We start from the raw sequence: 17127 nt of genomic DNA, 5'->3' as shown, positions 1-17127 counted from the left end.
ATCAGTAATGGCGTATTCAATGGAAGTAAGGGTTTGGATGAAGTTTGTCTAGGTTGTAAAACTACTGTCTGTACGTTATTTTTGACTTCCATAGTTAAAAGAGTAATACCGCTACTACCAATCTCATTATCAAAAGGTACATTGATGGCCCAGCTGGAGAACACAACCCGATGTCCAGGGAAGTGTCTAATCCACGGACCTCCTAAAAGTCCATATATAAATTGTCATCATCATCATAGTGTGGAGGGGTAAAATCACTCACATCTCCATTGCCATCACCAAAGGGAGGTTGAATCTGATCAGAGTCTGAATCAAAAAGCTGTTTGAGTGCTGCTATGCAGTGCTGATACAGAGGCTTGGTTCTATCAGATTTGGAATGGATTAGCACTGAGTGAGTGCGCACTACAACATGACGTGATCTCAGTCGGGCTGAGACTAATTGAGCTAAGAATCAGAAATAACTATGGGACAGTACTTCCTCAGACATCAGGGCCAGCATCGATGTCAAGGGGACTGGCAGGGATTTTGTTGCTGGATTGGAAGTTGGCTCCAGTGTCAGTGAAGAATGTGAGGGGGTTCATGACAAGGGCAAACTCGCTGACGGTAACCTGACTGGAAGTCTTTGCAGATACTTGGACTCGAAGGTGCCGTAGACGGAGCAGGGAGAGTGCCAATGTTTTGGAACATGGGCTCTCTAAAGGCCTCAATCTATTGCAATGTTGACGATGGCCCTGGAAACTCAGGGTGCATCGGGATAAGCTATGGATTCGGCTTCTTGGTGGGGGACAAGAAGCAGGACTGAGAGGCACCCTGACATCCTCACAATTTCTCAAACTGAGAGTTGTGTGACTGGGACTTTTCCCGCTTGGCCTTTTTGTGTATCTGTTTTGACTTTAATTTGCTGGACACTTGGACCACATTGAGGATCTTTCACTGTAATAGCCCAAAGAGTGGGAACAGGCCCATGCCCTCAACTTTGAACAGGAGCAAGACTTATGTGACTTCTTTCAGTGTTCGGCGAAGTAGCTTCTCATCATGTTCAGTACAGCCTTTGGATTTGTAAGTTCACACTCCTCACAGGACTTGAACCCAGACCCTAGAGGCACACCTCTTCAGATCCTGTCACAAATATTTGTATGCAAAAGTCCCTACAAAGCTTAAACCCTGTACTTTTAGGAGGGGACGTTAAAACTGGAAAAAAACGTAATTTTTAGAGCAAAACTCAGTAACTGACGTGTAAAATGTTGGGGGCAAGCTCCGGGTCTACTTAAGAAGGCATGCAAACAAAGGAATTGACATTTACACGCAAGAGTGGCACATATATGCAGCTCCTCCAGCTTTTCAGGGGCAGAATGAAGTCAGGACGAAGCCATACATCACCACCTACCGATGCATGCTGCTTAAATAGACATATCCAACAGAAATGTGAGCTTCTGAAAATTATGTTGCTCATGTCCAGTATATTCCCCCTTTCTGGAGACACGGGCCAGAGCTTTCTCTACAACCCCTACTGACTCCTCAGGTAACAGACTGCAGGACTCACAAGACACATCTCCTGGTGTGCAGCTCACAGCTTTTTCATCCTCAGAGTACCTGTTACAGCAACTGTCTTGCAGACTAAACTGGAGACTGGAGAAATAGGCTAGAATGGGCAGTCTGACTATTACATCTTATAGTCCTAAAGGACTCAGGGAACATGGTAGAAATTCGAGTTTCGTATGCCTGAACTAAGAATGATAAAATACTTCTTTTAGTGAAGTTGGTTTCAATATTCTGTGTTTGAAAATACCACTTTTAGAAAGTGGGTATGTTCTTGCCTAAGCCTTCCAGTGTACTCTGCTGTTATGTGTATTGGCTGTCTGGGTTCCAAGGGGCAAAGCAGGCTGAGTCAGAACTGGGTTGGGTTGAATAGAGAGATCTGCATTGAGTACTGGGGAGGGGTAGCTCCTTGACCTGAATAGGGCTGTGCCTGGCAAGATGAATGCTGGCTCCACCTCCTACTGTGCGTCTGATGGCAGACCCCCCCTTTTTGAAAGGAAGGATACAGCCTGGTAAACAAAGTGCTCCAGGCCTGAGCAGAACGGGTTCTAGCTGTGATCAGTGACTAGAGACTTTTTAGAACAAAGACCTTTGGGGTATAAATATCTGTGCCCAAACCCCTGATTTTTGTATAGCTCCTGGATGTCAAGAAGAACCTCTGTCCTTTTCACTGAAGGAATCTGCAGAAGAGGACTCTCCTTGCGCTTGTGTGCTGTTTCTTGGACTGGCCTGCAGTAGTTCCCCCTGGACTTAGAAGAAGCAGGAAAAGGACTTTGAAAGAACTTTTATTTTGCTAATGCAATCACCCTAGGGCTAGAAGAGATCTAGCCTCCTGCAGGAGTCACAGGCACATCTGACTGCCCCACCAGCCTCCTGATTCCTCCCAGTGAGGACTTCTATCTGCAGGTGAGGCCGCTGTGAGTTCCAGGGCCTCTAGTTCTACTACAGAGAAGAGAGTGCTGAAATCGTTGCTAACGCCCATTTGCGAGCTGCCGCAGCTGAAGAGCATAAGAAAAATCCATGCCCTGCTGCCGACGAGTGCTCGCAAACCAAAGATCATCGCATCGCAGGCTTGCAGGCCACAAAGTGCTTGCTAACTTCCAAAGATCAACGCATTGAGATCATTGCAGCGCCGTGCGTCCGCCATTTTTATCGCATCGCACCCGGATCGTCTCTCCCTCGCGGGGGCTAATTTCTTTCATCGCAACAAGGTCGCACACGCAACCGGACCAGCGCATCATCCTCTCTTGCGGCAAGGATTCAACGCATTGATGGCCTAGCGTGGAGAAGTCTGTCGCTTTGTCCCGCACGCATTTGTAGACCAGCGCATTATCCTCCCTTGTGGCAAGGATTCAATGCATTGCCGGCCTCGCGTGAGGAAAATCATCGCTACAGCTCGTTTGCGACATTTTGTTTGTTTTGCTATGAAATCAAGGTACTTTGTAAGTAAAAGGGTCGCAGAGACCACTGCTTTGAACTGAACTCCTATTTGCACACTTTGAACTATTTTTACAGCATTTCAAGAGTAACCCTATTTTTTAGTATTGTGGCTTTTTTTATCATTATTTGTCTTGTGCTAAGTCTATATATAAAGAAACTTATTTTTTATAACTACTTGTGTGGTGTCCCTTTGTAGTGTTCTTCACTGTGTTACTGTGTATGATCATAAATGCTTCACACACTGCCTCTGATATTATCATAGCTGCTCGTGCTACGTTACCACAGGGTTGAGCAGGGGTTATCAAAGGGTGTAGCCCCCTTACTCTGACTTAGGAAGAAGGGTCCCTACTTGGACAGTGGCCCGCCATTGCCAACTAGAGACCCCCATTTCTAACACTCATTGTCATTTCTTCCCTGTTTTCAGGTTTTTCTCAGTTTGATACATGAGTCACAAACATTAGAATTTGCATAACTTAGAGCCACCTTCAGAAGTTTTACTATCTATCATATGTATATTGATGTTCTAGATTATGCTGCCTTGCATGGCAGCTCTGTTTGTACTGGCATAAGAAAATTCAATAAACTGAAATAATAAAAAAACTTAGAGCCACCTTCCATATTTTGCCAGTGGCCCTGATTAATGTTTTATCTATGTGACTATTCAGTGACCCTACACAAGGCCTCTATTCTCATAATGAGCACATTGGCTCATTGTATCCCTAGTGTACCACATTATTTTAGTATAGATTTGTGTACTATGTGCTTAGTTTTCCAGTGACCTAATGCTTTTTTACTCTAAACATACCTCTAGATCTAAATGAATATAAAATCAGTGTTGAGAACACAGCCTTTGGCTGGCCAGAAATACTTAGACGTTTGCTTGGATTCTTGTGTTGCAAAGTACCCACATGCCCTCACTTGAATTACCTCTTAGACAGCTTGCCCACTTTTTCTTAGAGAGCAAAGGACACTTAAGTGACCCACCTCCACTTTTTTTTTGCTGACTTGGTGTAATTGTTTATAGCTCTTGGCTTTCGCTCATTTAGGAAGCTTTGTGGCCCCTTGTAAGAAAGAACATAATTTTTGTAGTAGTCGCTCAACATTTTCTTGTTTGGGTTGGCTGGCATTTAGACTCTGTGACATATAGCACTGCTAAACAAGGCAATCACATATTTCTTTGCTCTAGAACATGTATTGGTTACAGCCAATTGCCATATTTAGCTTTCCAGTAAGGCCATGGTAAGCTGGGAATATTCATCTATGAGAGGGACAGGATGAAATGGCAAGTTAAAGGACAGCATTAACAGCTTTTCATTTTGAAGTGGTTATCTCAATGGAGGTCTAGGAACGGAAACCTTTGTTGCCCAAAACCACATACGAGCAGGAGGGAAAACTGGTGTCAGCACTGGGAGAGTGCAGGAAATGTAATTTCCACAAGGTGAGTGACAGGAAGATAAGACAGGGCTCCTGCAGATTGACTAGAACTGGTGCTTAATTTGAGCCAGTGGTTTCTGGTGCTCAGCACTTAATTGTCAACAAAAGAGCTTGCAACAGTATGCCACGAGGTGGCGGTGTCTGACTAATTTAGAGGTACCCATAATAACAGTTCAATATTAATTTAAATATACATTAAAATTACTATTACCTGCCACCCAAGCTATTCTTATAGCTTTGGGGGCCTGGAATAGTCCTGATTGTTACACTTGTAAAGATGTGAGGGTTAGTACTTGTGTTGTTGGTATCATTGGCAGCATGGTGGGGCAATGTGTGGTGCGAGCTGCAGGGGCCTCCTGATGAGATCCCTGGCACAAATTAAGCACTGACTACAGCTATGGCGATGTTGGGTGAGAGACTGCTAAGTGTTACAGTATGTTGATAAAGTAAGTGCCGAAAAAAGATGTGGACTTTCCGTGGGAAAAATAACAAGGTTGTGTGTAGGGAATTCTAAAAACACTGGAATATACATGTGATAAAACGGGAACCTTTCCACCACCTCCTGAGTACATTTACAGACTTGTGAAGAGCATTGAGAAGAAAGAAGACTCTGGGAGCAGGGGAAAAGAAGACCCAAGAACTTCTGGCTCCTGTTGGTACCCAGAGAGTGGAACTCTACCCCAGGGGCCACGTGGTTGATCTCCTATTGGTAAGTCAGAAGGGCTTCCTGCTCTGAAGATCCACTCATGCCCCGGGGTTGGACCTTGTAAAGTTGCTAGCTACAGAGAGACGCACCTGGTGCCTTGATATCTACTGTGTGAATGTGGGGGCTGCAAAATAGACCTGGAGTAGATTTTTTTAGCAAACATACATTTTTTAGGGCCTTCTAACTTTTTCAACTTCGGTAAGACTGGGACCAAGTGCCACCTGGAAAAATGATCTGGTGGGACTGCACAATGAAGGTCTCATAGAACCCTGCCCAGCTACAGCATCCAGCCTCTCGCCATGTTTAGGTTGAAACAGGACTACAGCCTCTAGTGCTTGAAGTAGTAATGAATCCGCATAATAAGACTAGTGCTACTGTTAGGTACGGTCTCAAGATTGAAACTGCTGTGTTTTAGTGGATAGTAGAGTGGTCAGGCAGAGCTGCATTCTGGCACACAAATCTTTAACTTATAAGCTAACTCACTCACAGAAACCTCATACCCATAGCAATAGCTAGTTGAGAAATGGGAAAAGGGGCACATTTGTATTGCTCTAACAACATTATGTAGTGCTAATGTCCTGCACTATGCCTGATTTACAGCTGGTTGATTGTTTCACATAATATATGATTTTTTAAGGTCTGGTAAAGAAGTAAAGCCAACTATAGTCCAATTCATCCTGTTTAGGTAGGGTGGATACATTTCCCTATTTCTTGATCGCTTTCAATGATAGTTTAACCTTCCATAATCATATTAATAAGTTGCAACTCAAATTGCCTCAGAAAATAGGAGGGCTGACCCAATATTGGCACAGTGATCGGACACTTCCTGTTAGATCTAAAACTAATAAGTTTATTGCGAAGGCCCATGCTGAGGAAGGAGCAGGTATAAGAAGCTACACATAATAGCTATACCTCTGGCTGATATTGTAAAAAATCATGAGGACACCTCTTGGGCTTCCTTGATCTGTCCCCAGTATCACTGGACATCAGAAGCTTGTGATCCCTCTCCTGAAAGGTGAAACTGACTGGTCCCACTTCTTTGATGGCAGTTTAATTGTGCCTATATGGACTACCTAAAACACCAAATGTACCCATGGCATTCTTAGACACATATTGGCCATAGTCTGCCAGGTGGAATTCCAGGGATAGAATACTTAGCACACGCGCTCAGGGCGGAGGGGCCTCTGCCGTGCTCGCTGAACAATGTAAAGAATTGAAAAGGCATGCATTAGAGGTCCATTAACAAATCAAAGAAGAAAGTAAAATACACAATATACATGTATCCGTCTCTTAAATTCATGTAACAAACCACAACACTATTTAATCTTTATTGACAATCCTCATATAAGAAATCTCTTAATAAGTTTTGTTTGACTTTACTATTTAAGTATTAACAGTTTTACTGTTCCAAACAATAAGCGGTGATTGTCCCTGTGATGGGATTTCTTTGGGAACCTCTATGTTCTTTATGCTCTTTTGCAAATTTTACAAAGGATTGAGGGCAGGACTCATATTAGCTAGCAAGGGTACTGCGAAGCATACCTACATTCACTTTTCTTCTTTGGCAACTCCCAAAATTAAGCATGCTGTTCAGCAAATCCTAGAGCAAGCAATTAAAGAAACAAAGTATGGCTCCATAGTTCTTAATACGATCTTGCTATAAAGTGAAACATGTACCAGTGCTGTTAGATTGCTCAGAAAATGTCCTCTTTTCTGCCTTTCCCCGCCATGTTGCAATTTATACTGCCCACCTTGGTTATTTTTGTCGAACTATGTATGTTGTCACCAAGTTTTAGGGACAGCTGAAAAAAATATTTTATTGCTATCGTTCCGTAGTGTCAAGCGTTAATATTATAACAACAGGCTAAGAAAATCATGTGCCAATTGAAACAGTAATATATATATATATATATGTGTGTGTGTGTGTGTGTGTGTGTTGTTTTTTTGTAAAGGAAGTTTTCAAACTCCTGAATAAACTAATCTGATCGTTTACAAATGATCTCTTCATCACTATATTTTGTCATAGATATATTTTATGAGTGTACCTTGGTTGTTTTGGTGGATGTACCCTGCACCAGCCTCTAGACTGCTGCTTCGCTACTTTGTCAGCTGTGTTGTCAACATAGCCCATTTGCCCTCTGTAGCAGCCTTTTTGCTTACCTTGCCATCATTTGCATCTGTGCTGGGGGTATTCATACTAAGCTCCATCACCGTTCCAATTTCCAAGGACCATAGCTTCTCACCGTTGATGACTCTCATCTTCGAGGTATCGCTGTTACAGATTTCAGCGTCAATGTTCTGGCTGTGCCGCATGCTGAACCACTGTGCCTCTGTGGGAGCAGCCCTAAAAAAAAATAGATATTGCCGTGGGCAAGGTGTGATGATCTGCACCTTAACTGTTACATAGTTATTCGAATTACTTGTACTGTACGCTTTGACAATGTCCTATTAACGCTAATTAGGTCAGGTGGGTTAGATGGCTTATTACATTAACATCGCAGGTTAGGGACGCTATACATGGACAGAATGGGAATTTATGTTTCACACTTTCCCATAAAATTGAGTGTAAATCTTAGAAAACTATACATGAGTCAAGGTAAGACAACTGAGGAAGCTGCGCTCTTACAGATGATGTTACCTTGTATAAAACAGGCTACGCTTCTTCTGAAATGTATGTCAAGCAAGATTGTATTTTGCAACTTAGAAATGGAAATTGTTTGCTACTGAGACCTATTCCTTTCGTTGGCTCAGATAGGGCCATATGTATAATGCAAATTCGCAATCGCAAAGGCCAAAATTCGCAGAATTTCGGCCTTTGCGAATGCGAATTTACTAAATGGAATGTATGAAGCAAAACTGGTGCAAAATAAGGAATCGCAAAATTTGCAATTCCTTATTTTGCAATTGCATTTAAGGAATTGCAAATTTTGCGTTTCCTTAAATGCAATGTATGTAGCAAAAAAAATTAGCAAAATGCCCTTAAGGAATCACAAATTACCACCAACTTCTAGTTGGTGGTAAGTTGTAAATTCCTTGAAAAATGCACATTTTTGCATTTTTTAAAGTGCTATGTGACGAACATACATGCCCTTAGGGCATGTATGTGCGCCACATGTGCACTCATGCATATTTCAGGGGTGCAACAGTGTGTCCTTTGGACACTTCTGCACCCTTGAAATTATTCTCAATTTGCGATTAGCAAATTGCGAATCGCAAATTGAGATTAACTTCCCATTCATTCCTATGGGCCTCCTGGCATCACTGATGACATCATCCAGTGATTGTGGTTTGCTTCCATATTTAAATAAGTAGTATATATATAAGAATCTGCATTGAAGGCTGAGTGGATGTATAAGTGTCTGGATGGGAGGGTTTAGTAGCACTGTGATTGAATGTCTAAGTGACTAATTTAAAGTGTCTCACTAAATATATGGGATAGTGATTTAACTGTGAGAATATCTATATCACTCTCTCTTGTGTAAAGTAGTGTGTAATTTTTTTCTTTTATTGGTGTATCAATGGTTTAAGTATGGCACTCTATATTTTATAGTGAGTGATGAAAGATTATACTAGTGTATGAAGAGATGTATCTGATTGCCACGTGGATGGTGTAATCAGTGATGTAATTTGAGATGTCATCAGTGATGTCATCAGTGATGTCACTGACCATGTCATGAATGATGTAATATGTGACATCATCAGCAGTGGATTGCGGGCGCGCAAATTATAGTTAGTTCAACTAACTATAACAGAGGAATTTCAATAGTTTTTATGAGTGAAATGTCCAGCTAACTGTAACACCCCTAAAACCCATGTTTTTTTTCAGTGAATTTCTGAGTTTTTTTAAATGCTAATTCCTAACTATAACAGGACTGAAACCTATGTTTTTTTCAGTGAATTTCAAAGGTTTTTTAAATGCTAAGGCCTAGCTCGCTGCATGAGTACACAGATACTGACTGAATGATTAGAGTACTACAAGGACATACACAGGATGAATTTATAATTGGTTGAATTTTACTTTAGTGAATGGATTAGTACATGGTACTGAAAGAGTCACTGTGGGATTGCAAGAGCAGTCACAGGGTGTTTGCTGGAGTGTATGGATACTGACTGGGGAATTGTAGGCCTGAAACACAAGTGAAAAGGTGGTTAGACCACTACATGGACAGTGCATAGGAGTTTAAAGTTTGCTTTTAAAAAACAGAAACATGCAGCCTACTTATCAGAGTAGAAGGTTGTCAAACAGCCAATCATTTCTTTTCATTTTTCAAAACTGCATCTTATCCACCATTTTAGAAAAATCTCACTTCTCAAACTGCCATTTCACATACACTTTCTGAGTGCATCCAGACCTCCCTTCAAGGTGCTTAGAGTGTGGATTGTGGGACACAGCTATATTTTCTGGAGCCAAAGGTATACAGAAAAAAAAGTCATTGACAAAGACCTAGCTTTACCAAATGTAGACAATAAATGGATTGGACAGAGAGGGTTAAAGCGGCATCAATTAATGCCATTGGTTAAATCCTATGTGCATCTCCAACACCCTGACCTCATAATTTTGCACTGTGGTAGCTATGACCTAGGCACTTTGACTGGGGTAGGTCTGGAAATGCTTATGAAGGACACCTTTAGAGAATTGATGTCACTTTTCCCACAAACTGCCTTTGTTTATTCTCACATATGCCAAAGGCAAAAATGGAACTGGTCCAACCAATTTTGTCAACAGATTGAGAAAGCTAGGAAACATGTCAATAAATCTGTTTCTGCTTTTCTCCGAGGTTATAGAATGGAGTCCATTTACCACAACAATCTGAATTTCAATATGGATGGCATCTATAGGAGAGATGATGTACATTTTACAGATGAGGGTAACAGAGAGTCTTCCTCATCAACTTTAGACTCTGCATAGGTACTTACTTGTAGGTACCATAATCTCTCAATAAACAAAAGGGCTCTTTTTAGAGCCACCCAAGATCTAAACACATAAGCTTGATATATATCTTAAAAATATTACTTTTTTTGCTTGGAGTCGCACACCCATCGCGGCAGAGCCGTGCACCCAATGCGTAGAAGTCGTGCACCAAGCACATTGTAATCGCGCACACTACAAGTTAAGAGTCGTGTATCCAAAGCGTGCACATCAGGGGGCCGCGCTGAGCACCGCGCTGGGTGCGCGACTCCTAATTTTACGGAAAAAAATAGCACCTATCACTAATTTCTATTATACCCTGGGACCCAAGGGTGGCCTATATGGAACGCTAGGGACCGTGGGGGGAGCCCCAATGCCCCCACAGTCCGAGCGGGCTCCCCGGGTCCTTTGGGAGCGGGCGTTGCTTTTCCACATGGGGAGCTGCTAACATGGAGCTCCCCTTGTGGAAAAGCAATATGGTTTGGATTTTGAAAGAGAGAATAGGTTTCCCTGCTCTCTCTTTCAAAATCCAAACAAGTTTGCTATGACAGGGCGGGAGCCTCGGCTCCCGGCCTGCCATAGCAAACAGCAGTTTCCCTGGGGGGTGGCGGCCCTGGGGGGTGGCGGTCCACAGGGCCCACAAGGGCTCCAGGAGGGGGGCATGCACAATACACAAAGCCCCAGGGGGTGGTGGTCACCGGGGCTGGGGTGCTGGGGGGGATGTTGAGCTTCCCCCTCACAAGTATTTTGCTGGGGGGGTGCCTTTGAACCCCCCGACCATATATTTTGTAGCCCCGTGGGGTGGAGGTCTCCATAAATTTAATATTTTTCCCCCGGGATTTGGCCCCCGGGGTTTAATTAGTAAGCCCATGCTTTGTTTTATTATTATTTTTTTTTACGGCAGGATCCGCGCACCCTGCGCACATTTTGCGATTAAAAAACAAAAAATAATAAAAATGTTGGGCCCTAGGGGTCCTTGTGGAACCCCCTAAGCAGGTCTAGAGGGTCAGGGTATTTCTACCCTGCCCTTTATATGTTTTATATGTTTTGCACACTTGTTCAACTGACTTCTGCAGCCTCACTTCTACCGAGGCACAAAATGGCTGCCAAAAACTTCCTGGTTTTGAATGTTGGCAACCACTTGACAGCCAATTAGCATTCAGCGCGTGATCGGCATGGTGCGCTTAGGGTGCTTTCAGGATGTGCGGATCCTGCACGGCCATAGATATATATAGATATATATATATATATGATTTTACTTTTGATTTTCTCAGGAAATACTGAACGGATTTACACCATTTAAGCAAAAGGCACGAGTCTGAACCAAGGACTACCTCTTTGCCAAATTTGGTGTAATTCCATTCAGCAGTTCAGGCTGTAGCCGCGATGAACAGTTCCCATGGAAAATTGCATGGGGAAAACACATTTTGGTACCTCCCTTTTTTCTCGGCCCCCCTTAACAAATCACCCCGAGACTTTCAGGATAGGAGCGGACCGGAGCGCCTCACTAGCTTTGAAAATTTCGCAAAGATTCGTCATCCGGCGCCAAAGTTATTCCAAATAGAATGTTGCGGATTTCCTATGGATAATTGCTCCTATCTATAACTACCTACTGGCGACTGTATAGTATATTGAGGAGGCAAATAGGCATTTAAGAGACACCTCCTGTTACTCTAAGATTTACATGGCCACTGCAAGAAAAATCAATGATTCCTATCGCACAGATCTGCACAGATGGAAACGTGAAGGCCTCCTAAGTAAAGACGAATTTAAATTTCTCCAAAAAGATTTCCCTGTTTTGCCAAACATGTACTTTATACCCAAAGTGCACAAACAACAGTCACCAGTGCCAGGAAGGCCTATTGTGTCTGCTATAACCAGTGTATTCGAAAATACATCAAAGTACATCGATTTCTTTTTACAAGAATATGTGGTCGCATTACCGGCCTACATTAAAGACACTACAGACTTTTTGTATCGATTGAGCCAGTGCTCGTGGTCTGATGAGTTTCTCTTGATAACGATGGATATATCGACTCCATATATGAGTATAGCCCATAATGATGGCCTTCGTGCAATGAAATATTTTCTAGACAGACGCCCTTTTGAATTATATAACCACAGCAAAATGTTATTACACATGACAGAGAAATGTTTAACCAACAATGTTTTCCTGTTTAACAACGAAGTGTTTAAACAAGTAAGGGGTGTCGCCATGGGGTCGTGTTTCTCCCCCAGCTACGCGGGGCTCCACGTAGGCTGGTGGGAGGAACACGTCCTCAGGGTGGAACATGAGGATTTTTGGCTAAATAATGTGATGGAGTATTGGCGATATATTGATGACGTTTTTATTGTCAGGCGAGGGACAGAGGCATCTGCTAGGTTGTTTGTGCAGGCAATTAATGTTAACCAACTGAATCTTGAATTCACAGCCAGCATCAGTAACACCACAGCCAGCTTCTTAGATGTAAAAATAGACATCATTGACAAGGAGATTGTTACTAGCCTATTTAGGAAGGAAACATCAGGCAACGCAATTCCACATGCAGCAAGTTTTCATCCGCAGCATACCATCAGGAGCATCCCCTATGGGGAGTTCCTGAGAATTAATAGGTCATGCAGCACCCCCATATTAAGAGAAAAATGTCAGCAGGAAGCAAAAGCAAGGCTTATTAGCCGGGGTTATAAATCAACCTTGCTGGAGTCAGCTATGAGGAAAGCTAATTCACAGAGCAGACAGGAACTGCTGAACCCCAACAGGGAGAAAACAACAACTGCTAGACAGACAGAAGACAGCAATGCCCTTAGGCTTATCACATGTTACAGTCGCCAGGCTAGACAAGTCACCAAGATTATCAAACAACAATGGCCCATCATCTTGACAGACCAAGTACTCAGAGACATTATGCCCAAAATGCCAACCGTCACATTTAGACGTGCATATGCCATGAGAAATGACTTGGTCAGTAGCAGTCCAGAAACCATGAAGACCAAAGACTGGCTATCCCCCCGCAATGGGTTCTTCCGCTGCAGTTCTTGCAGAGCCTGCAAGTTTGGAGTAAATACTAGATCTTATGTAACTCCTTTTGAAGTCAACCCAGTAGCCTTGCGTGACCACTACACCACAGAATTAGCCGTCTATGTCCTTACCTGTAGCTGTAATTTACAATACGTTGGCAGCACAAAGTTACCAGTGCACCAACGTATTTTACAGCACTTGCGTGCCATTATGCATGCAGATCAGAGTTACCCAGTAGCTTGACATTTCCAATCTGTGCACAACAAAAATCTGGAGCACCTGACGTATTTTGTCATAGACGCGGTGGTCCCCAATAAAAGAGGGGGTGACCACGAGAAAAAATTGCGGCAATTGGAGTCACGCTATATTGTACTACTCAACAGTAAGAGTCCGGGAGGCCTCAACATGGGAGAAGACCTCCATAATTTTCTATGATCCAGACCCTAGTAAGATTCATTCACCAAAAGGGTTTTTTGGTCATTCGTTTGAGACTCTGTACTTAGTATGACTCCGCAGCAGCATTAGGACATCGAAATGGATACAAGTTTAAAATTGTGAGATGGCCAAAATTCCCCTACAGCCGATATTGATAGATTTGTTATATCATTATGCACGAGCACTTTTTCACAATAAGATTTATATCTTCTCTTTTCTCTCATAGTTAGTAAATTCACAATTAGAGCACCCAGCTTTGCGACACACATATTTTGTAAATAATCTACACATACAGCCGGGATCTTAGACATACCGAGATAGGAGGGCAGTACCGTGATACACATATCAATGCCTGTTTCCAGTACGCTAACCAGTAGGTATCATAGGGAATTCTTCTTTTGTGGTCTTTGTCCACATTTGATGCAATAAAAAACATCCATTAGTACAATCGTTCATCGGCTATATAAAACATGAGGGATATAGGAGAACTGTATTGTACCCCTTAGTTGCAATTTGCACAGCAAGCCGAGCATAGGAATTTTGTACATTTTAAGTACTGGTTCTTTCTAATATAAGGTATTCACCTATATCAGGCTAACATCTAATATGGTTATATTTGTTTGTATGGTTTGCATTTGCACTTTAAGTAGGGGGCTTATCTCCAATTCCATAGCCTTTGGATATGCAGGATGTTTCGATTGTACTTGAATGCATATATATCATTTTTATCCAAATGATGAAGATTCTGAATAATGCATGGATAATTTTGCACATATGCGTATTTGCACATGGGTATAACTCCTTCCTTTGACCATTTGCACATTTTTCCCTCTTTTAATGATATGTATGTTATTATACATGCAAATTGTTTACAGTTGATAAGGTAATATGGGCTCATATTCCCGTTATGGTTGCAGTACTGGCATGGATTGTATTGTAATATCAAATACAGATATATATCTCTTTGGGTATTTGCGGCCATATTACTAATAGTATCAATACAAGGGTAGTACTAGTACCTCGATATTCGCACCATGTTATTAAACACAAACATAGTCTATGCATTGATGTAGAATTAAAAAACGTTTATAATATTTTATTGATATTTAATATGTTGAAACGAGGTTTATTTGCTATACCCTGTATATTGGTTTTATACAAAATACTATATGCATCGTTACAAAATGGCGCCCGCATTTTCATCCCCACAGCAGTACTTACATTCGGGTAGCCCTTCTACTTTGTTTACTGCCATTGAGTCTTGGCGCGAAATGTGTAGTATGTTGATTTTAAAATGCGTGAACGTCGTCTGTCCACTATCAGTGAGCAAGGGCACGGACATGCCCGAAACGCGTTAGATGACAGCTTGTATCCACATATTGTGCAAATAAATTTAAGCAGCTTTACAAACAATTTGCCTCGAAGTGCTCATTTCGTTGTATGCGTGCCTTTCTGTGCGGCAAGCACATTTGAGACGGGCTGGATTCATATATATATATATATATATATATATATATATATATATATATATATATATATATATATATATATATATATATATATTATCACCAATCCTGTTGTCTACACATCGTAAACAGGCGCTGACTCCGTGGGGTCTTGTTTCAGAAACAAGTTTATTTCATCAAGTGCAAAGTTTGACGCGTTTCAACGGATGGAACCGTCTTGCTCACAACAGAGAATTTTAGTGAGTGAATGCATTTTAAACATACTAGGTGCTCATTGGTCTGTGAGGCGGCTTCATTGTTGTCATAGTAACCATTGCTTCATGGCCACGGAAAAGTTACAACATTGTCTCAGTTTTTGTAAACGCGCTGTACATATTATATTCTTGGAATGCTAAATAATTGTAAAGCAAAGTTGACATAAATTACACATTTACAACAATTGTTAATTACATTGTCACAGTGTTTTGAATTTCATTTGCCGAATTCAGTGTTTGTCAACATGTGTAGCTGCCACCTTTAAGTTCGGGATGGCTCAGCGTGATGTGTACATCATCATTGCTAACAAATTGTTCATGTATTTATATACTTATTCTCTTGTTTGGTTCTGTACATGGATGCCTCTTAAACCATTAGGTTTGTACAATTGTGACTGCGATACTCTCAGTGTCTTGTGCTGGAGTTGGGAATTGGCTTGAGGGTCTAGTGCCCGTTTAACCACCTTTTCTAATAATTTAAAGGTCCTCCTTGTTGTGGATTGTTCTTTGATATAGCCCATGTGGGCAATTGAGTGACTATCCAATTTGCAGTATTAGACCTGATGAGATTGTTTTTACCTAATGTACAGTTATTCTACTAGGTATCTTTGCATGAAAGCAATGATTACACCGGCCTTACCATTATGAAGCCACCAATAAAAACACTTTAATCATGTTTTGTGTTTAAGTGTGCTACTTGCAGCTTATGCCGAAAGTAATAGTGATACTAAGTTTTTACTTTCTCATACGAAAGAGTGGGTTCGGGATTGTTCAGAGGTCTATTTACATTAAATGAATTATACTTACTATAAGTGCACACTCAGTGCCTCATCTGCATTCAATCCCTGTGGGGCCTTGGTATCTAGGAGAATGATGTACCGTGACTCTAGTCTCCGGAGGGCTAGTTGTCTATTCCCCCCTCTGAGGTTTTTCTTTACATGGTCGATAATGAAGTACTTAATGTTCTCCGCTTTTCCCCCATGTTTAGCATTGATGTGCCTTGCCACTGGGTATGAAGGGTCATTGTTTGTAATAGCCCTTAAGTGTTGTAACACCCTCACGTGGGCAGGATGAATAGTGCTGCCCATGTATCTTTTATTGCAGCTACATTGCAAGACGTAAACTGCGACGTCCGTCTTGCATGTGTAGTTTGCACGTATTTCCAGTGGTTTTTTCCTGTATGGGACATCAACTTTGGTAACATTTACTCCATACTGGCATGCTTTGCACTTAGTGCACTTATAGAAGCCATTCTTTGTTTTCAACCATGGTGATTCTTTTTTCTTTAGGACAGGGACATTCGCTACTAATTCATCCTTCAAACTTTTTGCTTTTCGAAAAGTAAACTGGGGGATTTTGTTGCAATCCTTCCCTATCACTGGGTCGTTTCTGACTATGGGCCAATGCCTATAAATGATGTTTCTAAGTTGCTTCTGATAGGCATTGTACCCTGTGATTAGGCGTGGGGTCCCTGTGTTTTGTTTTGACTTTGGTGTTCCTGCCTTGGGAGAGGATAGTAGATCTTTTCTATCCTTAGCATCACATTTTAGTTCCGCTGTCTTTAATGTATGTTCAGGATAGCCTCTGAGGCGCAATCTCCCAAACAAATTTGCCTTAGAATTTTTGTAGCTTGTGTTTGTGCTGCAGTTTCGTCTCATACTAAGACATTCAGCATAGGGGATACTGTCAATTAAATTTGGGGGATGAAAACTGGAGGCGTGTAGGATGGTGTTTCCTGAGGTGGGTTTGCGATAGGTGTTAGTCTGAATTTTACCTTCTGCCACAAATAACTCTAGATCTAAGAAATGTATCCTGCTCTTGTTGGTTTCGCAGGTAAACTTGAGATTCAGGCTGTTTTGGTTGAGTTGCTCTGCAAACTCCCTTGCACTCTCCTCACTTCCTTTCCAAATTGTAAAAATGTCGTC

The 17127-nt window shown here is 41.8% G+C and overlaps 1 protein-coding gene across 1 annotated transcript in view; it reads right to left on the bottom strand.

Moving 5' to 3' along the window:
- The window catches only part of LOC147711075 (protein-arginine deiminase type-2-like), a 727074-nt gene that overhangs the window by 569898 nt on the left and 140049 nt on the right, over positions 1–17127 (bottom strand). The window contains exon 2 of the mRNA XM_086921889.1: positions 7280–7463. Coding sequence (XP_086778015.1) covers positions 7280–7463 — 184 coding nt within the window. The remainder of the gene's footprint in view (positions 1–7279; positions 7464–17127) is intronic.

This window comes from Lissotriton vulgaris, chromosome 5 (assembly GCF_964263255.1).
Source record: "Lissotriton vulgaris chromosome 5, aLisVul1.2, whole genome shotgun sequence".
In the NCBI taxonomy this organism is placed as follows: Eukaryota; Metazoa; Chordata; class Amphibia; order Caudata; family Salamandridae; genus Lissotriton; species Lissotriton vulgaris.
This window is presented reverse-complemented; position numbering and strand designations above follow the sequence as displayed.